Here is a 24,662-nt window from a genome sequence, read left to right on the forward strand (position 1 = left end):
TAAGCTATTCCTACTTTCCAAAGCATTGGGTGGGGAAGATCATCCCATCTTGTACAATATAAATCTTTAAACTAAGTTCCTAAAACTCCCAACAAACAAGTAGACAAAAAACTTTACCAATTAAAGTTTCATCAGCTTATAAAGATCACAGTTTAGGAAATCTCTCCTCTTTTTACATATGGATGTTACCAGACTTGGAACTAGATGTCTTTCTTTAAGTTAATTTTCATAGAAAGTTAATTTTCTTTTGGTCCCAGATAAGTAACAGAAAACATATAAAGCTAAAGTTTAAAATAACTGGAAAAAACACACTTCTAATCAAAGTAATACCTACACGGGTAAAGCTTGAACATATATATGTATATGTCACATATACATTGTATGTACACATGCGATGGAGGTAAAGAGGAAAAGAGCAGTCCTTCAAATTCATAGATCAAAGCAGAGTAAACCTAAGGGCTCCTCCATGGGAGGGTCAGATTCAGGTGGCACCTGCTGAGTTACTGCTCTGAGCTCCCTTTACAAGACCTACTCCATGAGACGCAATTTCCTTGTCTTACAGTCACAGGATCCTCCAGGGGGTTCTCGATTTCAGCCTGCCGCAGGAACACATTCCCCCGGCACACCCGCCAAAGCATGCGCTCAAAAGTAGGGATGCGCTCCCGGTTAATCACACCAGCCACGAAGCTGTGGGGAGAAGAGCCAGATTGGGAACAATTCCACGCCACGGTATGGGAGGAAAGTGAGAGCAGGGGGCAAAGACGCCAAACAGGAGGATATGCATTGTTATGTCAAAAGGGCTGCCAGGGGCTTCCCTGGTGGCACAGTGGTTGAGAGTCCGCCTGCCGATGCAGGGGACGCGGGTTCGTGCCCCAGTCCAGGAAGATCCCACATGCCGCGGAGCGGCTAGGCTCGTGAGCCATGGCCGCTGAGCCTGTGCGTCCGGAGCCTGTGCTCCGCGACGGGAGAGGCCATAACAGTGAGAGGCCCGTGTACCGCCAAAAAAAAAAAAAAGGGCTGCCAAAGTCTGATTCCTGGACTCAGCAGAGGGTTGACAGAACAACTCAGTAACCGAATGCAAAGCAACTTAGCAACACTTCGCAATGGGCTCAGAAGAGAGGGCATCCTGGAAGCAAGTGAATGCCCAGCAACACCGCTCTTTTGAAAAGCAAAAATGAACATGACCCCACTGAGTACAGAGGGCTGAAGTGGTACATACCCAAGTCTTAAAGGCGTGCCTCTTCCCATCTCACTTGGCTCCAAGAGGGATGAGGATTCTTCCAACAGGTCTGGATCCGCCATCTGCTGATGATGCAATTCAGCCTGAATTCACAAATCAATTAATATCTAATGAAAATAGTTAGTGGCATGCAGGGAACGAGGAACCAGGAGATAAGTTCAGAAAATAAAGATTAAAAAAAAAAAAAAACACCAAAAGAGAAGACATACCTACAAAAAGAAGACAAAAGAACAGGGGAAGAAAACAAAGGAAAGAAACAAGAGGTAAAGGAAGCAGAATTACCCCAGTAAAGCATCTGGGGAAATGGTTTTAGAAATAAGGAATAAAGGAAAAAACATTAAATGATGGTAACACCTGTATAAATCTGTTACTTGGTGGAAACCATTTTTTCTCTTATGTTTCCCTGCATGAGCCATGAAAGTACCAAGAAATACCTTTGCATATGGATAGAAGCTGAAGTGTTTCTTCCTTTTGAGCAAAAACAAGGCAACTCTGCAGAACATTCAACACCAACTTTACAGGCAGCTACAAGCTAGAATTTTCTCTGGGTAAGAATGCAAAAGATGGAGACTCTCTTTCTAAGGAAGAAAGCAAGGCGTTGTCACCGTCTTGAACAGGAGAAAGATAGAAGGGGCATCTCCAGATTTCTAAGTTTTCCATGCTCTTAAAAATTCAGAACATGAGAACTTTCAGCATGACCACTGTAAAAAATGCTCCAAACCATGGGATTTAAAGAGTATTTCTTTGTCCAAAAGGATAAGAAGCACAATAGCTGGGCAGGCATGAGCCTCCATTGCATCAATAAAGGGAAGGAAAAGTGAAAACATATCTGAATGTCCTAGTTTCTGACCAGGAATCTAGGAATATTAAAAAGTTCACGTACGCTTTACAGTTTAAGGATTCTTGAGAACATAGCTTAAGCCAACAATCTAAATCAAGTGAAGTGAAGAAAAAGTAAGAGATAATAAGCCAATATAGAGCATGTGGACTAGTTTGATTGTTTAGATTTAAAATGATTTCCACCATGACAGTTTATACAATAAAATGACGGAGGAGCAGGACCTTCTCGGATGTAGGTCTACATTTCCTAGTCTCTCTCTTCATAATACAGCTTACCACCTTTCCTCTCATCAGGAAGGAGAAGCTACCCTGAAAAATGAAGGCCAACTGACTTCTCCACTGACTGACCTCCCCAACTTCAATATCCATGCACTACGTGTTTGACCAAAGACTAGAAGTAAGCCAGAATAATCTTCCTTTTCAAAAGCAAAACTAAACAAAAAATCAGGAGAATTTTTCTCTATCATTTTCACTCTAAATTTCAATTTGATTCTATTTCTGTCAACCCCACTATCGAAAAATGCCACGTGGGAACCCCTCTTGATAAAGTCATAGGACCATAAATGTAAAGTCAAAGGGTGGTGGGTGGGGAACTGAGTATAAACCAGATGATAAGTCTGAAAGTCTAAACAAGTGAAAGCAATTGTTTGGGAAGTAAATTCTAGAAGCAGGATCTACTCTCAACAACCAAAAGGAAAAAAAAAAAAAAAGGAAGGATAGGCACTGGGTACACCAGAAGTGCAGAGAAATACTGTCATGAGATTTAGAAAACTTTAAGATGAGATAATGGGGGCACAGGTTACCACTTGCCCTCAAATGGAAGCTTAGGGGGCTCTTTTTGTTTCTACTTAAAATCAGATCAGCTGACTGCAAGCCACAGGCAACTTGTTTGGAGGATCCAGGTGACTACTGCCTTTCAACTTGCTCTTAGGATGTCCCTTGCCAAAAACCAGTGAAACTGATTACTACCCACAAGCCTCCTGTCTACTTCCCTACATGGTTCACAAGACCTGGTTTACGTAAACCATAAAGATCAGACTCGGTGCAAACATATGTGCTCTAAAGGGGAAAACTGATGGAACAGCAAGTAGTGTTTAGCAACTAGACTACTCCAAAGAGTATATCCAGAATTCTCTGGGAATTAAAAAAACAAAAAAAACCCCAGCAGAATTAAAATTAAATAGAAATTTGCAATAATATTCTAATTAATAATTTCACTATTTCATACTTAAGAATCCTAAGTCTTAGAGAGGAAAGTTAAAATTTGTCAAATGAAATAATTGTGCCTGATGAGAAACTAGATGTCCACAACCACTAGCTGAGGGCCTTTAAAGCAATATTGAAAACCATGTCATCAAGTATCTAAATACTAATCTGGGTTCTCTAATAAAAGTACTGCCAAGGTTCTTCTAAATTACTTGCTATGCCCTCTGATTTACCCCTTCCCCCAGTCAGAATACTAAAACCATGCCTTGAAAAAAGGAAGTAGCAGAACTTCAGTAGTTCTATTTCTGCACTTCAGTATAAGCGGCACATCCAGTTTAAGCTACATTACCAAGAGCAAACACTTCCGTTTCCATCTACATTGAGAAAGAAATTATATTTCTTCACCTAAGGTATTCACTCAAGCCCCAAAGGAGATGGCAGATGGGAAAGAAAAGTAAAGAAAGCAGATGGATGGAAAACTCAGAAGGAAAGGAAGGCAGGGATCTGCATGCCATTAACCATTACTTTTCCAGTCTTCTTTACGCTCTCATATGTTATGGTGCTTATGGTAAAAGATGCAGAGAAATCTCTCCAGCTCTTACAGTTCTTCATAAGCAAGAAGACTGAGAAAAGGATAATCATTAACAAGTCATTTTAAATGCTCTGGATAAGAAATGGCTAAATCAAATTTTTAATCATTATAAATCATAAGAATATTCAATATATGTTTACTTCTACACACTTGGCCAATCATAACCCCTATGCCTGGAGATGCAAAGAATCATCTTCTGATTTAGCCATTTTCTGCTAACTCATTATTGTAAATTACTGATCATATTCACCCAATTATATTAAAAAGAAGGGTTTAAAATTGGCAGTGTTTCAGGCCACTTGCAAACATTATAATCTCAGGCATGGAAGAAAGTCTCATGAAATTCCACATCTCTGAGATTTGAGAGTCCCAAGTTTCCTTATCTCTTGCATTAAGTAAAGCGTGCACTCGCATGTGCAGACGTGCTTAACTCTGTGAGGCCTTGTCTCCTATCATGGCAGTGACACCTGAGACTGCTGTATGGCCACAGCAGGGCAGGGGCTAGTGAAAGGGACCTGGCTGAGACTAAGAGCTAATGGTAAGAGCGGGCAAGACACTGACTGGGCACTAGTAGAGAAAAGGAGGAGTGGTGCTTGCCAGAAGACTCCTCACAGGGGAGTGACAGGGACTGATGACGAAAGCAACAGAAGAACCGCTCACAGCCAAGGCCTCGTGCTCAAAAGTACTTCCAGAGATTAAAAACAAACGTTTTGCACAAGTAGGAGAGGGAAAACAATGCAAAATGGATAGGGCGTGAAGGTCATGTCTGCCTTCTCAGGATAAGTATTTCATGTTTAGACCTATTAATCACAAAGAAAATTCCTAAACCCATAGCTACAATTTTAAAATCTTATATCATCTTTCCAAGTGGTTCCTCTTATTTTTTAAAAAATTTTTATTGGAGTATAGTTGATTTACAATGTTGTGTTAGTTTCTGCTGTACCAGTGTACCAGTGTTAGTTTCTGCTGTACCAGCAAAGGGTACCAGTTATACACATACATATATCCACTCTTTTTAAGATTCTTTTCCCATATAGGTCATTACAGAGTACCGAGAAGAGTTCCCTGTGCAATACAGTAGGTCCTTATTAGTTATCTATTTTATATATCCTCTTATTTTGTTTTTACTATTTTTTAACTATAAAATTAACAGTTTAAAAAACTATTTCCATTAAGGGAGTCCATTTGTCAGTCTTTATTCAGAATTTCTACCAGAATGAACTAGACTAGGAAGCCTATCCCAATCCTTAAACTCAGGAGGTTATGAAAAACATTTTCATACATCTCAGCAACATCCCAGCAGTAAACTAAGGCTATATCAAAAGGGAAAGAAAGAGGGGAGACGGTAAAAGAATTAAGTCCCAAATAATGATAAAAGTAACTGAGCTTTGACCTGGAGGCCAGATTTACTTTGGATCTGTGGGCAGCAGCTTGGACATGTATAGAAAAGCACACATCTGTGAGCATAGGGAGGCACTGTGTTCAGGGATGTTTCCTGATATGAGTAAGTGACATATTCCTTGAACATAGGGACCATTTCTTACCCATCTTACGCTTTACAAACAGCAGGTGCTCTTCAAATGCTCTGTGAATTAATGAGTATAAACACAGTAATGTTTTCACAGTGAGTACACTGGAATTCCAGATTATTTGTTTATCAAAACCCTTGGGCGTAAGTGGCCGTGCCTGTTGCAAAAGACCTGTAACACCTGGAAAGAGTTAATCACACTGTCCCACACCCTTTAATGTGATATCGGGGACTGGTGAAAGAAGTTACCATCAGTCTCAAAATTCTCAACTCAGTGAGCAAACTGAATATTCACACCAACCCTCTCCTGGTATGTAGCCAGATCCTGATTCTCAGGAAGACTGGGCAATTAAATTCCTGTGAGATTTTCTCCTTTCCCTGGCTCCAACAGATCCTTTTAATTAGCATGGCTTCTCTGAGTCACATCCTTAGTTACTAAGGAATGTATCACATCTTCAGCTGACTTTCTCTAGCCCCGTGGTTCTCACACTAGCATGCTTCAGAATCACCTTGTGAGAACAGATTGCTGGGCTGGGCACCACTCTCAGAGTTTCTGATTGAAAAAGTCTCGTGTGGACTGAAAATTTGCATTCTGACAAGTTCTCAGGTGAGGCTGATGTTGCTAGTTGGCAACCCCCTGCTCCAGTCTAGAGAGCTAGTGAGACTTATTCTTTCCTCAAAAGACAGAAATTACAAGTAAAACTGAGGACATGTAAGATGCTAACTAAAATGGGCCTTCTATTTTTCAAAAGCTTTGCTAATTTTTGTTGTTGTTGAGCAAAGGAAATAAAGAACTTATGGGAAAGTACACTGAAGAGTGACTGGGACAATCTCTGAAATGTCTGATGTTGTTAATCTGGTGGCAAAGACACCTATTGAAAAGAGAGTTACCCATATTTTAGGCCATCAGAAAAAGCACGTCCAGGCTGAAAGCTAAGACTTCTTCTCAGGTTTAATTAGGAGGAGGGAGCCTTCTGAAAGCCTTATTCCAATCCTTTCCATGGGATCACCTCAGCAAGCTGTCACCTGGCAACTTAGTCACCTACATTTTTAACCCAGGAATTTATTAACATTTTTTCCCTACAAGGTAATAAAGTTGAGTTTATATGAAAATCCAGGAATTTCAAAAAGGCATCCTACCAATTTTCCAAACAACGTAAAGAAAAGCTCTTGAAAAATTAAGTGTGATGTGCAATCTGGAGTACTTAAAAATGTGCTCAAAGGTTCACAAGCAAACATAGAGGATAAAAATTTAAATTTAACGACAAAAGGTTTGGAGATTAAACCTTTGTTATAATTTCATGTATAACTAACTGTTTCCTGTTGCTTCAACTTTAAGCATATACTTACCTTAAAATGTAAAAATTTCATCTAACTATGTTTATACAACTATTTTAGGGTTCCTTTCCCCATCTTGAGATGAAAAATTGCTGAAAATGCAAAATTATACAAAACCATGGCTGGCTGTGTACTGCATGAAAAATGGAACATAATCTGACATTTCTTCAAATAAAACAGGGTGCAGAAATGGTACTGCTTTCAAACTAGCAAATTAAAATAATTATTGGAATAAAAATATGGCCCACTTTGCTGGTGTAATATCAGCTGCTCAAATATTAAAAGAAACAATAGTCTGACCTCATCGAAAAACTGCTGAGTTTTGCGAAGTATAAATTTTAATTCAGTCAGTTCCAAGAAATTTCTCTTCAGAGCTTCCTGGTTTGTGTTGATTTCCTTCAGTTCATTTTCAATCTTCTCAAAATTGGCCTACAGAGACAACAACAACAATAACAAAACCAATTTACTCAAAGGAAGCTCAAAATGCTTGCTCTGAAAGACAGATGAATTCATCCATCCCACAGAACACTCGCCACCCAGATGGTTCAAAAGTATCTTTGAACAACACAGCAAGTACAGTCAGCCCTCCATACCCTTGGGTTCCATACCTGCAGATTCAACTAACCATGGTTCGAAAATATTTGGGGAAAAACATTTTCCAGAAAGTTCCAAAGAGCAAAACTTGAATCTGCTGCCCACAAGCAACTATTTACCTAGCATCTACATTGTATTTACAACTACTTACATAGCATTTACATTGTATTAGGTATTGTAAGTAATCCAGAGATGATTTAAAGTATACGGGAGGATGTACATAGGCTTAATGCAAATACTACAGCTATTTTATATAAGGGACTTGAGCATCGGCAGATTTTGGTATCCGAGGGACGGCCTGGAACCAATCCCCCTCAGATACTGAAGGACAACTGTATTGTGTTTTTACCAGGGCAATTTTCTTCATGAAAACTTTTTGGCTTAAAATCGTCTTTCTTTGTCTATAGATTCTGTTGTACACTTGGTTAAATTCCTCAGGGTACTTGGGATAGATAAAATAATTATTGAAAAGTTAATGAAAGGCTATTCATTTAGTCTATGAGATTAATAAATTACTGGATAAATTAACATTGATCCAATAAAGTTTCAATAAGCCAATAAACATTTATTTAGTCGCATGTGATAGTATTTGAGATACCACAGTGTTTTTTATACCATAAAAAAGCAAATTCATTTAAGTCCCATCCACAAGAAACTTGCAATCAATAGACAATGCTGTTGCAATCAACAGACAAGGACAGCAAGAATTATTCTACTCTCCAACTACTCAGGAAATTACTTTCTGCATTTAAATAGAAAGAAACTTATCTGGCTTCCTCAGAAGAATTGTTTACCTCTAAGTCAATCATGTCCCGGGGGAAGGGCACCTCCGGGTTTTCGCCAGTGTCCATAATTGGGATATTGGCTTTCCTTATCTCTTTCTCAACAAATCCTAGAAAGACAGAATCGAAACATTCATGTCTAGCTGCACATGTCTGGAATTGCCAATACTTGAGGAAAAAAATAATAAGACCCCAAACCCGGCTAAAAAGAGCTTCGTTCTAAGAAAGACACTTTTACATAAAAAAGGCAGATCGTATAAATCCTTTTTTCTCCACATTCCTCTTCCTCCTACCCTACTGTCTCTAAAGCATAGCTACCCCAAACAGGTTTATCATCCCACTACTGTCTTCTTTCCCTCTTCTGATATTAAAACTGGTCCTCATCTGTGTCAGCTCTCTACCCTTTGTGACTTCTACTGTATGACGGTTCTGGTCACAGATACTGTTGGCAGAGAGGAGCTACCAAGAGTGCGATTCAGTAGAATAGCTGAAACTTAGCACCCTAGTGAGACAACTCCAGCCTACATGGGTTTCATTAAATTTGAAAACAGGTCAGTTTTGACTTAAAAAATACAAAAAAACAAAGCACAGAATAAGGCCCCAAAACACCAGAAGACAAAAGTGTGTCGGGTGATAACTACTGACTTAGTTTTTAGCACAGGGACTAAATTCACCTAACAGCTAACTGAAAGCTGGCAAAGTATAGTAGCAAGATCTTGGATTTTGAAGACAGACAACCTGGATTCAAACACCGATCCCATCATGACAGCTTACGTTCTTGGGCAAGTCACTTAACCTCTCTAATCTTTGGTTTCTTCATTTACTAAATATGGGTACTAAATCACCCATCCTGAAGGAATGCTGTGGGGAATGAACAAAATAAAGTATATGAACACCCTAACTCTCAACAGGACCTTAATAAGTGTTAGATTCTTCCCTCATAAATAGCTCAAATTAAAAGGCAGCTCTGGGGCTTCCCTGGTGGTGCAGTGGTTGGGAGTCCGCCTGCCGATGCAGGGGACACGGGTTCGTGCCCCGGTCCGGGAGGATCCCACGTGCTGTGGAGCGGCTGGGCCCGTGGGCCATGGCCGCTGGGCCTGCGCATCCGGATCCTGTGCTCCGCAGCAGCAGGGGCCGTGACAGTGAGAGGCCCGTGTACCGGAAAAATAAATAAAATAAAATCAAAAATTTAAAAGGCGGCTCTGCTGACATCTAAAATTGATGGTGTTCTGGGTTCTACCTCTCAGAATTCTACAGTGTAATACTGCCATAAAACCCTTCCCATAAAAAAAAACCAGTTTCAGCTTGCAGCCTTGTCATCTCAAACAAAGTTTCTATTAAGCACCACCTAGCCCAAACACCACACGTCTACTCGTGCACAAGAAATTCATCTTTACATCCTCTTTTCTTTTCCTCCTGTCGTATTTTCTTCCTTTATTAAGAGGACTCTAATTTAAGACATTTGGCTCACTAGAGGAACATCAGACAAGGCCAAAATGCACATACGAAGCTTTCGATCCATTTCTTCACATCTTCTAACTTCATTCACAAATTTCCGCTGGAAAACGTTCACATCTGGATTTAACTGCAAAATAAGAACAGAATACCAAATATTCAAATGTTACATTTCCTCTCTTTCATAAGCAACACATCCTGCAAAGTGAAAACCTAATTTAGTGTCAGTGTATGATGCGACACTAATTAAAACTTTCTACTGATCCACACAACCTGCTTTGGGACCAGTCTCACCAATGAAAAGTAAAATCCCCTCCCTCACTGCTGCAACATATTCCTGGAATGGAGGCAGATTAGACAAAGCACAGTGGCACAAAATGTTCTTCCCGGGCCAAAAGTCTCAGTGAGCACAACCACCTCCCACATTTGGGCAATGGATATAATAGAAGCTCTGCCTGGTTTTCCTTCTCTCCTTCTTCCCAATCAGAAGAGACAGAAGGCAAACTTCTCTTGTTCTTTTGACCAAGGGTCTTCACCTTCTAGGTGATAGGCTGGTTTATTCAATCATACATCACAAGTAATTTTCAAAGCAATGTGGCAGATATTCTGGGAAATGCAAATAAGAATAAAACAAGTTCCTACTCATTAAGAAGCTTGCAAACTAATAGAGAAGATGAATACAACCAATAAGAGAGCATGTGATAAATTCCATAAAAGAAATACAAAGAAAGAATTAGTTACTCAACATTTTTGGAGCACCAAATATGTCCCAGACACTGTATTAGGCACTGGCATAAATATAAAGAATAAGAGATATCCTAGCTTTGAAGAGCTATCAGCCCCACAGAAGAGAGACACAAACCAATCAATACAACTTTTGTGATAAACGTTATTAAAGAGTAAGCAAAATATTGCTGGCAGTTTCCTATACAGTTAAACATATATCCACCTACCTCATGACTGAGCATTGTACTGCTAGGCACCCGCTTAACGGGAATGAAAACATGTCCACAGAAATTTGTAAAACAATGTTTACAGCAGCTTTATTCATAATCGACCCAAACTGGCAATGATCCAAATGCCATCAACAGGAGACTGGATAAAGACACTGTGATATGTTCGTACCATAGAATGCTATCCAGTAATAAAAAAGAATCAACTACAGATATATATATATATATATAAAAATAAGATTAAATCTCAAAAATACGAGGTTGAGTGAAAGGCGTCAGACATAAGAGTCTGTAATGTATCATTCATTTACATGAAGTTCAAGAACAGGCAAAACTAATCTATGATGGTAAAAATCAAAACAGTTGTTACCTATGATGGGTTGGGGCTGACCAGAAGTGTGTACAAGATAGCTTTCTGGGCTGCTGGAAATATTCTATACCTTGAGTTGGGTGGTGGTTATAAGGGTATATAAATTTACCAAAATCATCAACCTGTACTCCTAAGATCTATGCATTTCACTGAATATAAAGTTTACCTCCATAAAAAAGAAGAGGGGAAAAAAAAAAAAAAGAAGAGGGGGGCTTCCCTGGTGGCGCAGTGGTTAAAAACCTGCCTGCCAATGCAGGAGACGTGGGTTTGAGCCCTGGTCCGGGAAGATACCACATGCCGTGGAGCAACTAAGCCCATGAGCCACAACTACTGAGCCTGCGCTCTTGAGCCTGTGCTCTGCAGCAAGAGAAGCCACCACAATGAGAAGCCCACGCACAGCAACGAAGAGTAGCCCCCACTCACCGCAACTAGAGAAAGCCGAGCGCAGCAACGAAGAATTAGAATTAGAGTTACCATATGACTCAGCAATCCCACTACTGGGCATAAACCCAGAGAAAACCATAATTCAAAAAGACACATGCACCCCAATGTTCATTGCAGCACTATTTACAATAGCCAGGTCATGGAACAAACTAAATGCCCATCGACAGACAAACGGATAAAGAAGATGTGGTACATGTATACAATGGAATATTACCCAGCCATAAAAAGGAACGAAGTTGGGTCATTTGTAGAGACGTGGATGAATCTAGAGGCTGTCATACAGAGTGAAGTAAGTCAGAAAAAGAAAAACAAATATCGTATATTAACGCATGTATGTGGAACCTAGAAAAATGGTACAGATGAACCGGTTTGCAGGGCAGAAATTGAGACACAGAAGTAGAGAACAAACGTATGGACACCAAGGGGGAAAAGCAGCGGCGGGTGGTGGTGGTGGTGGTGGTATGAATTGGGAGATTGGGATTGACATGTATACACTGATGTGTATAAAATGGATGACTAATAAGAACCTACCGTATAAAAAAATAAATAGGGCTTCCCTGGTGGTGCAGTGGTGGAGAGTCCACCTGCCAATGCAGGGGACACGGGTTCAAGCCCTGGTCCAGGAGGATCCCATGTGCCGCAGAGCGGATGAGCCCATGCTCCACAACTACTGAGCCTGCGCTCTAGAGCCCGTGAGCCACAACTGCTGAGCCCATGTGCTACAACTACTGAGCCCACAAGCCTAGAGCCCATGCTCCACAACAGGAGAGGCCACCACAGTGGGAGGCCCGCACACCGCGGCGAGGAGTGGCCCTTGCTCGCTGCAGCTGGGGAGAGCCCACGCGCAGCAACGAGGACCCAACACAGCCAAAAATAAATAAATAAAATAAATAAATTTATAAAAAATAAATAAAATAAAATTCAAAAAAAAGACACAATGCAGCCATAAATAAATAAATAAATAAATGTTTTAAAAAAGAATGAACTGTAAGAGAGAGAGAGAGAGACTGGTAACAGAGAACCTAGCAAGGAAATTATTGGTATTATGTATTACATTAATATTAGACAGATGGAATCTACGGTAAAAACCATTATTAGAGATTAAGAGAATCACTACATAATGATAATAAGAACAATTCCCAGGAAAAGGAAACAATTCCAAACTTGTGTGTCCCTAATAAAGTGCTTATTTGTTTTTGTTTTGCTTTGGTTTTTTTCACTGAGCAGGCACTACTCAGCCTCTCATTCAGAAATTTCCACTTCAATAAACAAGACATTCTGAAGTGAAAGTAGCCACAAGACTCATGGTAACTTTACTGGTTTCATAATCAAGAGTCAAGGTTCAACTGTAGCCACACCATGGCCTGCTTTGGGTAAGAAGTCCTGAAATATGTGGGCAAGGCATTCTCAAAATATTTCAAACAAACATTAACAGAACTACAAGAAAAAACTGACAAATCTGTCTACGTAGTGAGAAATTTTAATATAATTTTAAAACTATTGATACACCAAGTCCACCAAATATTATAAAAGGACAGAGAAAATTTGAACAACGTAATCAGCTTAATCTAACACACACACACATTTTCTAACACTGCATCCAATAGTTCTCTCTTCAAGAGTTCTTTTAAAAAAACTGACCACAAAATAGGTCACACAGCAAGTCTCAGTATAGAATTGGTACCATAAAATCTTCTCTATCATGCAATTAAGTTAGAAATCCATATCAAAAATACAACTTAACATATTTGGAAATTCTAAAATAGCTCTAAGTAATTCACAGCACAAAGAAGAAGTCATAATGAAAATCTCTCTCTCTTTTTTTTTTCCTGTGGCCATGCCACGTGGCTTGCGGGATCTTAATTCCCCGGCCAGGGATCAAACCCAGGCCCTCGGCAGTGAGAGCACACAGTCCTAATCACTGGACTGCCAGGGAATTCCCTGAAATATCTTAAAATATTTAGAATGGAATGATAAAGAAAATGCTAGAGATCAAACTTTGTAGGATGCAGTTAAAGTGGTATTTAAAGGGAAATTTATAGACTTAGATGCAAATAGAAAAGAGTAAAAAATTAATGTGTCAAGTGTTCAAGAAGTTAAAAAAAGATAACAGGAGGTAGAAAACAACAAAGAGCAGAAATTGGGACTTCCCTGGTGGTCCAGTGGTTAAGACTCCACCTTCCAATGCAGGGGGTGCAGATTTGATCCCTGGTTGGGGAGCTAAGATCCCACATGCCTTGGGCCAAAAACCCAAAAAACATAAAACAGAAGCAATATTGTAACAAATTCAATAAAAAGACTTAAAAATTTTTAAAAAAAGAGCAGAAATGAATAAAAGTTCCTGAACAAAACAAAGTCAAAAGCTGACTTTTTTCTTTTATTCTTCTTTATCATTTTATTTGTTATCATTTTTTCTTAAAAGCTGGTTATTTAAAAAGACAAAATGGACCAAATTTTTATAAGACTGAGAGAAGGCATAAATAAACATAAGAATAGAAAAAGTTCACTACAGATAGAAATTTCAATAGTTAAAATATACTCATCTAGAAACACCAGGCCTAGAAGGTTTAAAGATAGGTTCTTTCAAAGACTAGATAAGCCCAAAGCTAAGAAAAACTATTCCAATGAGGAGACAAATGAAAGGAACATTCCTCAACCATAAGTGAGATTGGCTAGTATAATCTTTATACCAAAATAAGATAGGAATAGTTTGAGAAAGGACAATTACAGACCAATATCATTTATAAATATAAATGAAAAAATCCTAATAAAATTATTAGGAAATTGAACCCTAAAATTCTTTTGAATACACCTCATGACCAAGTTTCCCAGGCTTACAAGGATGATTTTACGTTTAAAAAAAGCTACACAAATGGTCTGTAAGCATATGAAAAAGGCTCCACATCATTAGCCATGAGGGAAATGCAAATCAAAACCACTGTGAGGGCTTCCCTGGTGGCGCAGTGGTTGAGACTCTGCCTGCCGATGCAGGGGACACGGGTTCGCGCCCCGGTCCGGGAAGATCCCACATGCCGCGGAGCGGCTGGGCCCGTGAGCCATGGTCGCTGAGCCTGCGCGTCCGGAGCCTGTGCTCCGCAACAGGAGAGGCCACAACAGTGAGAAGCCCACGTACTGCTAAAAAAAAAAACAGGGCAATATCTTTTGTATAGAAGATAAGTAACAACTAGTTCTATACTGAAACCACTTCTTATACTGAAACCACTCATTTTAATATGCTGCATATTTTCATACTTAATAAAAGATACAAATAAGAAAGAAAAGTACAGATACATGCTACAATATAGATGAACCTTGAAAACATTACGTTAAATGAACGAAGCCAGACACAAAAGACTACATATTGTATGACTCCATTCACATGAAATGTCTAAGAATAGAAATCCACAGAAACAGCAATGAAGATTAGTGGTTACCAGGGGCTGGGGGTGGGGAGTGGGGTTGGGAGGAAATGGGGAGGGACTGTTAATGGCTACAGGGTTTCTTACTGGGGTGATGAAAATGTTCTAAAATTGATTGTGGTGATGGTTGTACAATTCTGTGAATATACTAAAAGTCATTAAATTGTACATTTTAAATGGATAAATTGTATGGTATGTGAATTATATCTCAGTAAAGCTGTTAAAAAAATTAGTAGGAAAAAATATGGCTATGTAATTCACCAAGTTAACAGATTAAAGGAGAAAAAAACATGGCAACCTCAATAAGGAAAGGCATTAAATAAAATTCCACAACCATTTGTGACAGTAACTTCAGAAAATCAGAAGTTGAAAGGAATCTGCAAAATCTAATAGAATTTTCCAAAAAATTAAGAATGTCTTATTTAAATTATAAAATATTTAAAAGATTCCCCTTAAAGTTTGAAGCAAGACAGGCATAATACATAATAGATACAAAGCATTTTGCCCTATTTCCTTATTAACAATAATCCCAATTTTGTTTACGGCAGCAACTGCTCAGCTGAAAAAAAAAAGAAAACCACCACATTTCCCAGACTCTCCTGCAGCTACAGTATGCCATAATTTTGGCCAATGATAAATTAGCAAAGTCTGCTGAGGATTTCTGGGAAAGTTGTTTTCCTCCGTATGTAAGTACTTCCCCCTCCTCCTTGCACTTCTTTCTTCCTGTCTAGAATATGGAAGAAATGCTGGGAGCTGTGGTGGTCGTCTATAAGGACAAAGGCCAAATGCTCAAGGATGGCCAAAAAGAAACACAGAATGATCTTAGGACACTCATGACAGTGTGAAGCTGGGCTTCACGTTACATGAGAAAAGTACACCCCTAACATTTGGGTCTTCAGTTACATACAGCTAAACACAATCCTAACCAGTATTAGCTTGCTCTTACTCTTCATCCACACGTTATGCTATTGGGACTTCTCTGGTGGTCCAGTGGGTAAGACTCCGAGCTCCCAATGCAGGGGGCCCTGGTCGGGGAACTGGATCCTGCATATGTGCCACAACTAAGAGTCTGCATGCTGCAACTAAGAAGGCTGCATGCTGCAACTATGAGCCTACATGTCACAACTAAAAATCCCACTGCATGCCACAACTGAGACTTGGCGCAGACAAAATAAACAAATAAATATTAAAAAATAAATTAAAAAAAAGTTATGTTATTAAAGGTCCCAATGGATACAGTAAAATAAGAGAAAGAAAAGGAAAAGGATTTGAAAGAAACAGTTCACTCTCTGACAGTGCAGTAAAAAAGATTATATCAAATGTAGCAAAATGTTAACAACTGGTGAATCTACATTAGAGTATTTAGGCTTGAAATTTTTCAAGATAAAAATTTAGGAGGGGGCTTCCCTGGTGACGCAGTGGTTGAGAGTCCGCCTGCCGATGCACGGGACATGGGTTCGTGCCCCGGTCCGGGAAGATCCCACATGCCGCGGAGCGGCTGGGCCCGTGAGCCATGACCGCTGAGCCTGCGCGTCCGGAGCCTGTGCTCCGCAACGGGAAAGGCCACAACAGCGAGAGGCCCGCGTACCGCAAAAAAAAAAAATTTAGGAGGGACTTCCCTGGTGGCGCAGTGGTTAAGAATCCACCTGCTAATGCAGGGGATGTGGGTTCCATCCCTCGTCCAGGAAGATCCCACATGCCACAGAGCAACTAAGCCCATGCGCCCCAACTACTGAGCCTGCGCTCTAGAGCCCGCGAGCCACAACTACTGAGCCCACGTGCCGCAACTACTGAAGCCCATGCGTCTACAGCCTGTGCTCTGCACCAAGAGAAGCCACCACAATGAGAAGCCTGCGTACTGTAACAAAGAGTAGCCCCTGCTCGCCACAACTATAGAAAGCCTGTGCACAGCAACAAAGACTCAACACAGCCAAAAATAAATGAAAAAAGAAAAATTTAGGAAAACAGAAAATACTGATAACAAAAAAAGAAAAATAAACTTTATATATATGACAAAATATACCAAAAACAGAGGGAAAAGATAAGCCACAGCCTGGAAGAAGTTATCAGTAGAGGATTAGAAAAAAGATTAGCTTCCAGAGTACATGAAGAACTTGAAAAAAAAATCCTACAGGTCAATACAGAAGACAAGCAAACCCAATAGAAAAACTTTAGGCAGATAATATAGACAGACATTCATGGAAAATGAAACCCATTATGTCCAATAAACAAATAAGATACTAAATGTACTAATCTAGAAAATGCAAATTAAAACAACAAGATACCACTTCACAACCATCAGACTGGCAAATTTCTTTCTGCCAGCGATGGGAGCATGAAGAGGTACATTCACTCTGAAGTTCACTCTGATAACATCTAACAGTTAGGGATGCACACGATGCTCAGCAGTGCGCCTCCTGGTTATAATCCCTGGAGCAGCAGCAGGTCCATGGAATCAATACCCTTTTCTTGTAACACTAGGACATCATTTGCCTTTTTCATTCTCATTCTCTCATGAGTGTTTCAGTGAAGTTTTCCAGAGGCTCATGAGATACATCACAGCAGACTGACTGCAGAAGCAAATGAAAATCCAGCTTTCTGCTAATTCAGACACTAAAAGATTTTCAAAAGTGTAAAAGCAATATCCCTCTTCTCGAAACTATTTTTTTGTTTTGGAAAACATAGCTATTTTTCATAAAAATGTTATGATAACATGTAGTAGGTTTATTATTACAATTTTTAAATGATTTAATAAGTAAATACTTCAAACATTTCTCAGTTTTAATTTCCAGTACAATAATATCGCTAACTGTAACTCTTATAAAAGCCCTCTGGGGTCCTCAATTTTTTAAGAGTCTAAAGAGGTCCTTAGACCAAAAAGTTTGAGAACCACTGCCCTGGAGAAACTATCACACGTGTATACCACAAGACATATATATGAATCTTCCTTGCACCACTGTTGAGCAAAGAATTGCAATCAACCAAAATGTTCATCAAAAGGAAAAAATGATAAACAGTATACTCTTACAATAACTATATAGCAATTTAAAGGAATGAACTAGCACTATCTGTATCAACGTGGTTAAATCTTACAAACATTAAATTTAAAAAGCCCTTGCTGAAGGATACACACAACATGAAACCATATACATAGTTTTAAAACATAAAATTATACTATATATTATTTAGTGATACATACATACATACACAGCAAAAGTGGAAAAAAACAACAAGGAAATGATAAAAGCAAAGATTGTGGAGATTACCTTTGTGAGGGAGGAGAGAGACATGAATGGCAGGGAAGAAGGATACACAGGAGCTTTCAATTATTTGTGGAATGTTTCTCTTAATTAGATAGTAGAAACATAGTTACAGGCATAACTCGTTTTACTGTATTTCACATTATTGCACTTTGCAGATATCACTTTATTTTACAAATTGAAGGTTCGTGGCAACCCTGCATTGAGGAAGGTTGATCAGCACCATTATTCCAACAGCATTTGCTCACTTCATGTCTCTGTGGCACATTTTGGTAATTCTCTGAGTATTTCAAACTTTTCCAGTATTACATCTGTTATGGTGATCAGTGATCTTTTGATTGCAAAAAGATTACGACTTGCTGAAGACTCAGATGATGGTTAGCATTTTTTAACAACAAACTATTTTTTAATTAATATATGTACGTTTTTTTTAAGACATAATGCTACTGCACACTTAATACACTACAGTTTAGTCTATAGCCTACAGTATAAACGTAACTTGTGGGAATCTTAGTTCCCCGACCAGGGATTGAACCTGTACCCTCGGCAGTGAAAGCGTGGAGTCCTAACCACTGGACCACCAGGGAATTCCCAACATAACTTTTACATGCACTGGGAAACCAAAAAATTTGTGTGACTAGCTTTATTGAGATACTCACTTTACTGTAGTGGTCTGGAACTAAAATAAATATTCATTGTATTAGTCCCTATAATGTTTTGTATGACTGAAATACAACATAAGTAAAAGTTAAGAACACTGAATAGACACAATGGGTGTTAGGTAGGGAGACACCATAGTACCAGACAAAGGATTGCAAATTAAGGATGACTTAGGTTTGATTCAGGTTTCAAGTCTAGAAAACTGGAAGAATATTGATGCATTAGCTCATCTTTAGAAAGTCAGGATGAAGAAATAGTTTGTTAAAAGCCAAGGTGCTGGGATTTAGACATAACAAGCTTGAGAAGCAGAGATGACAAAAATCTTTTTTGGGGGGAGGTGGGATGGGGGGACAAAGGCCTTCTGAGCTATTTTATTTTATTCTTTTTAATTGAAGTACAGTTAATTTACAATGTAGTGTTAGACAGAAATCTTAGAGAGTTGTTAATTCAGGGATGGTGTTTGGGAGGTCAGGACCAGAGACACAGATTTGGGACTCGCTGAGTAAAGATGGAAGATTTGAGGATAGATGAGATCACCAAAAGAAAAAAAAAAAAGTGATAGGGAAGATGTGGGTACAGAGAAGCTTAGCCAGAGAGAGCAAAGAAAAGAGTTTTGGGAACACTGACACCTATGGCAGGAGTAAGGAACATAAGAGAGTGGTTGGTGGAAGATAACAATGAGTTTTCAGAAAGGTAAGAAAAGGAACCAGAGTCAGGGAGGAGAACATTTGAAGAGAGTTGATATAAAAGAGTTCAAAGCGAATAGGGAATAAGACCACATCACTGGATTATATTTGTGCAATTTCGGCTCAGACAGAACTTCCTGAAAGCTTGCCAATTCCAGGAAGCCAAAACTGATTAATTCCACCCCTTTCTGACCACTCCTCTTTCATCCATCCATTCATTCCAACAAATATTGATTATCTTTTATGTGGGCACTAAGGATATAATAACGAATGTCTCTGTCTTCCTGGTGTTTAGATCACAGTAGAAGAGAGATCCTTTAATCAGCCAGTCGCACCGATGAATGGAAAATCACGACCATGATGACTGTTATAAATGAAAGGTGCGTGGAGCTTTGAGACTGCGTCGCGAGGAACTGTTACCTGCCCCCTCCTTTCAGCAGCGTAGATTGTGCCTTCAGATTGCAAGCCCCATAGGTCATACTTTTTTTATATTCTTAGACTGCCCATTTTCTTCTGATATCTCCTCCAAGTGCCCAGCATAATGCTTCAGAACAATGGGTATTCAGTATACGCTTACTTACATACTATATATCTGTAACTGGATGCTTCAGATTTTGTAATAAATATGTCCTATTGTATGGAAGAGCTATGACACTTTTTTTAAAATACTGTACTGTGGGTGTTAAGGAGCCCAAAAGCAAAGTGCAAGCCTTGAACAGGTTAGTCTGGTGTCCTCCACCTGCATCCCAAGCAATTACCTTGAGAATGCTTAAGATTATTCTCAAAGCGGTAGCTAGTGAAAGTATGGAAGGATTGGCACAAAACATTCTCATCTCTACAAAGACAACTTGAAATGTACATTCTTCCAATAGAAGCCAGTGCTATAATGTTATTTTTGAAAATAAAAAGCAAAACGTTCGTCTTAAGGCAAATTGGCCATGATATGACAGGAAAAATAGAGTTCAGCGGTAATCAAGAAGCAGCCCCATAACTACTTACATCACGAAACTGAACCTTTCCGAGTTCTCCTAATTCACTGACACAACAATAAGCAGCTTCTGACTGTAGAAAAAGCTGGGCCAGGGTCATCTCCTCACTCCGGAAAAGCTCCCCCATGGCAGCAGAAAGGGCCGGTCAACTGAGTACCTGGATTTCTCTCCAACCTAAGGCAAAAAGAGAAAATTATATGACCTTGGAATTATCAAGAGGACTGAGAGCAAACAACACCCCAGGAAGCCTCTTCCGTTTTGCATTTCATTTCTTCCACTCTATGCTGACAGGTCTTTAACAACTGTTTTGACATCCTTCTTAGAAAGACAGAAAGGAGAAATTGCAACGGCTGTTACTGAATCTTCTCCCAAAGAGTGTCTGATGAACAGTCACTTCCTTTGCACTCGACGTCAGGATTGAATGACAATAATTTGGGACATCTCAATACATAAGAATGTATTCAGATTAAAAACAGAAACTGGGAATCCGAAACAGCTCTTTAAATACCTTGGACACAATATTATGAGGCAGCTGACATTTTTTTTTCCTGTGTCAGGAAACAAACAGAAGAGACCTCGGTTACCCTGTCATAAAGCATGTCTCCGTTGCATCTAGTTTTCTATCCTCTACTGCTAATTTCTAACAGACAAAGTCCCAGGACTGCCCTAAAGGTACGGCTACCTTAAAGGGTTTAACTTTCCAAACTCCTCGGAAAACACCATTTTCTCCCAAAAGAATCTAAACACATAAGCATTAACTTAAAAAACAAAAACAGAAAAACACAGAAACAGCTTACACATTAAGCTCAATTTCAAGTCAAGCATGACAGGAATACATGGTAATGACAAAGCAATTTTAAGTCACAGAGAATAAGCTTTGGACCTCCGCAGCTTTCTGTTTCTTATCCCCACCTTCAAGATTAACTACATTCTTCCATCTGTTAAAGCTTCGCATGAATAAGCCAATAAAGATTTCCTTTTCAGTCGGTCTTACCGTTACCGGGTAGGAAAGACAATTGGCGCTATCAGTGGTCCTGAAACTGCAATTATTTATTCTCAATCAGCTATTGTAAGGCACAGGCTGTACAGAATCTAAACTCAACAAAATGTACGGTATTTTTAGTATCATGAGGGCATCCCTAATGATAGGTGAAACTGGCATCAAAGGAAGAGCTATTCTTCCGGAAGCCTGGGAGACATTTTGAGAAATCTGAATGACAAAACCTTTGTGCATTTGACGTTCAAGGCAGCAAAACCACGCATTCAGATATAAGCAAGAATTTCTCAAGAGATCATGTAGCTTGACTTTAAGACTGCCTACACCTGAATCATCCAGAACAGCTGTTAACAGATCCCACACTATCCTCAACAAGAATAGATTCCATAACCTCTAAACACATAAAATTATGCCAGATCAGCATAGTTCAGAGGCTGCCGATAATGACAGCCTCCAATGAGTTGCCTCCCTGTTTCTGTTCTTTAATGATTACAAGTCTCCCTAGAACATCTCTATCCCACTGGAACCAAAGAGAAAACTAAAAAGGCCACAGCACTTCGGGCGCGTGGGGGTCGCAAAAAAAAATATGAAGAAACAGTAATCCTGCGCAAGAGGAGTCCAAATAAAGTGTTCCCGAGCCCTGCCTCACGACTGTCATCCAGTCCTCGCCTCCTAACGAGCTGTTCGAATTCACCTGCCTCGTTTCCTGTCTACCTAGTGAGAAGGAGGAATTCTCTGAGCCCAGGCACACCTACCTCCCGGAGTGGGGAATAAAAGGTGATAAGCCTCAAATGGGGAGCCCCTTTAAGAAGCCCCCCGATTCTTCAGCCTACCCAATAACCTTCAGTTCCTCCACCTTCCACTTAGATGGGGTAAGGGATCGGGGCCTCCAAAAGGGAGTGAACCTCCTGTTTCTCTGCCCAGAGGAGGGGTGCCCGAAGAGGGGTGAACCCCCATTCTTCTGAGACCTGAAGCCCCTGCTAATTCCTTTGACAACCGAGGGGGCCGTTAGAAGGGTTTACTGTGCCCCTCGGAGGCCGCTCCCTGCCGCGCTGTACCTACAGCCCCAGCTCACCTCCGGCCGCAGGAAGGCCGCCGCCAAAGCAACCGCCGCAGACCAACGCCGCAGCCTCCTCAGCTCCCGGCAGCAGCACCTCGACGTGCGTGCGTCCGCAAAGCCCCGCCCCGCGCTGCCGCCGGCCTCCTCCCCCACGATGACCTCATTGCCGTTGGCCAATGGGGTGAGGACTCGGCCGGAGGCCTCATTGCGGAGTCGCGGGGGCGTGGGCGAGACCCTGCGTGCTGACGCCATCTTGTTCCCGCAGCCTCAGCTGCCGGCCCCAGGAGGGCGGGTGTGTGGGGCGGGCGGTGCAGGTGCTCTAGGCCTTAAGTCCTTGAGCCCTTCAGAATCCTTTCTCACTAATATGTATCCTTGAGGCCAGACTGCCTGCTTTCTTTATTTTCATACCCGAGGAATTAATTCACAACTTTTTCCTCCTCGAGGGAAGTAGCAAGAAGGAGAGAAATTATTATGAAATGACTGGAGAGCTCGAGCGGAGCTCGAGCGGAGCAATCTGCTCTGCGCGCGCGCGCACACACACACCCTTTTTCCTTATTATGCAGGGGAGAAAATTTGAGCCCTAGAGTGGAGAACGACTTGCTAAAGGTACTAGATCCTGTAGAGGAGCCTTGATCAGGGGGCTCATTCATTTAAGAATAGAGAACCCCTCTTTAAAAAGGTATTTGCTTCAGTCCTTCCAGCAACTGTCCAGGTTCTATTTTTCTCCAGTTAACAGTGGGAGAAACTGTGGTGCTTCAAGGACAATGGTGCTTCAAGGACAAAGAACGACCCTGCGTGAAAAAGTGTCAGCGTTACACCCCCTACTGGACTCCTAATCGCCCTCCTCACCATGTTGCGATGGTTACGAAATTTGTGAGACCACCTGGGCGATGCCTACCTGGGCAACGGGACCTGTCCCAAGTAATGAAAGGCATATGCCCTGTCCCACTCCCACCCTAAGAAGGAAGGTATATGTGCCTCGACCAATCAGTAAAGGGAATTTTCACCTCGGACCATTTCTTTTGTTTTCTGGCTATAAAAACTGATCAATAGCACATGTTGGGGCTTGACTCTCCCAGGCTATTAGGAAGTTGGCCGCTGTTATGGCAGTGACCCTTCCCTCTAATAAATTCTATCTTCCTTACATTCTGCCTTGTGTCTGGAAATTCTTTCCCAACCCGCGTTCGGACCTCGTCAGGAACCTTATTAGACCAGGTGTTGTGAAAGTTAATTTCGAATCTTGTTTGATGGATTCCTGTGCGCCCATTTGACCACTTAAAAGTTTTCTATTCCTCAAAATTTGTAAAAGAATAAGTTTTAAAAAACGCGTTAAGTGATGTCTACCTATTATTTATAAAAACGCCTTTCTCAACTATTGATGTCGATTCCCTTTTCTTGCCCTTCTTTTAAGGAAGAGTGGGGATCCCAAGTTGTTTGTCATAACCAGAACCATATCAGGAAAACTCAGAAAACTGGTTATTCATACTTCATGGGTGGTGGAACCCTACTGAGATTCAAATGTAATGACGGAGATATGTCTACCTGGCAAAAACATCATCAATCTTGCTTTACCAGCCTAAAGGAAATAATAAAGGGCAAATACCGACGTTTAATTTGCATTTTTCATCTCACATTGTGAATGAAGATATAACGACTTCATTACGATTTTGTTGAGAAGTAGCACCTTGGAGAGCCCCAGGCCCTCCCTTTCCCTGTGAGCTTAATTGCTCCCTAGTTCTCTCAACTTTCCCCGCAAGGCTGATAGGGTTCCACATTAGAAAGCCTGCCAAGTTTTATAAACTATTACACAATGACTCATTTCCTTCCTTTGAGACTTAAAAGAAAGTTACTTTTTAACCTCAGGGTCAGCTGCTCGCTAACCACAAATTTTCATACTCTTACCTTTAAGACAGCCTTTCATCTGGACTCATATCAGTGCCCTTGAATTCCCTTTTTTCACGGCTTCCTTGAAAGTATCTTCTCTCGGAGCTCCTTTTCTGTCTCCTTTCATTTCCCACCATCACTCTTTCTCCAGTGTTCTATTTCTTTTCCCTCCATGCTCTCTTCCTTGGAAGTCTTGCCTATTGTCAGGCTTAAATGTCTATGTGTAAGACATACCTATTTTTCTACCCACCTCATTCCTCCAAGGCTCAGAAATGGAATTTCAAGCTGCCTGAATAATGCCATTCAGGCAATAAACGTTTGCTGAGGCAGTCTGCTATATCGGAGAAATGGTGCTAGGTGCTGGA

The 24,662-nt window shown here is 40.4% G+C and overlaps 1 protein-coding gene across 4 annotated transcripts in view; it reads right to left on the reverse strand.

The window, feature by feature from the left end:
• ATP6V0A1 (ATPase H+ transporting V0 subunit a1) overlaps positions 1-22,566 on the reverse strand; it is a 54,246-nt gene extending 31,680 nt beyond the window's left edge. For 2 of the 4 annotated variants that reach the window (XM_030839721.2, XM_060291135.1), the window contains exons 1-7: positions 22,429-22,566; positions 20,367-20,530; positions 9,627-9,705; positions 8,133-8,230; positions 7,045-7,173; positions 1,220-1,302; positions 561-687 (exon numbers count right to left, since the gene is read on the reverse strand). In XM_030839721.2, coding sequence (XP_030695581.1) covers positions 561-687; positions 1,220-1,302; positions 7,045-7,173; positions 8,133-8,230; positions 9,627-9,705; positions 20,367-20,483 — 633 coding nt within the window. In that variant the 5' untranslated portion in view covers positions 20,484-20,530; positions 22,429-22,566. Of the gene's footprint in view, positions 1-560; positions 688-1,219; positions 1,324-7,044; positions 7,174-8,132; positions 8,231-9,626; positions 9,706-20,366; positions 20,531-22,428 lie in introns of all 4 variants that reach the window. The other 2 variants (XM_030839719.2, XM_060291134.1) reach the window with 1 other exon arrangement.
• Between the last annotated feature and the right edge of the window lie 2,096 nt (positions 22,567-24,662).

The sequence above is a fragment of the Globicephala melas genome, chromosome 20, assembly GCF_963455315.2.
Source record: "Globicephala melas chromosome 20, mGloMel1.2, whole genome shotgun sequence".
Taxonomy (NCBI): domain Eukaryota; kingdom Metazoa; phylum Chordata; class Mammalia; order Artiodactyla; family Delphinidae; genus Globicephala; species Globicephala melas.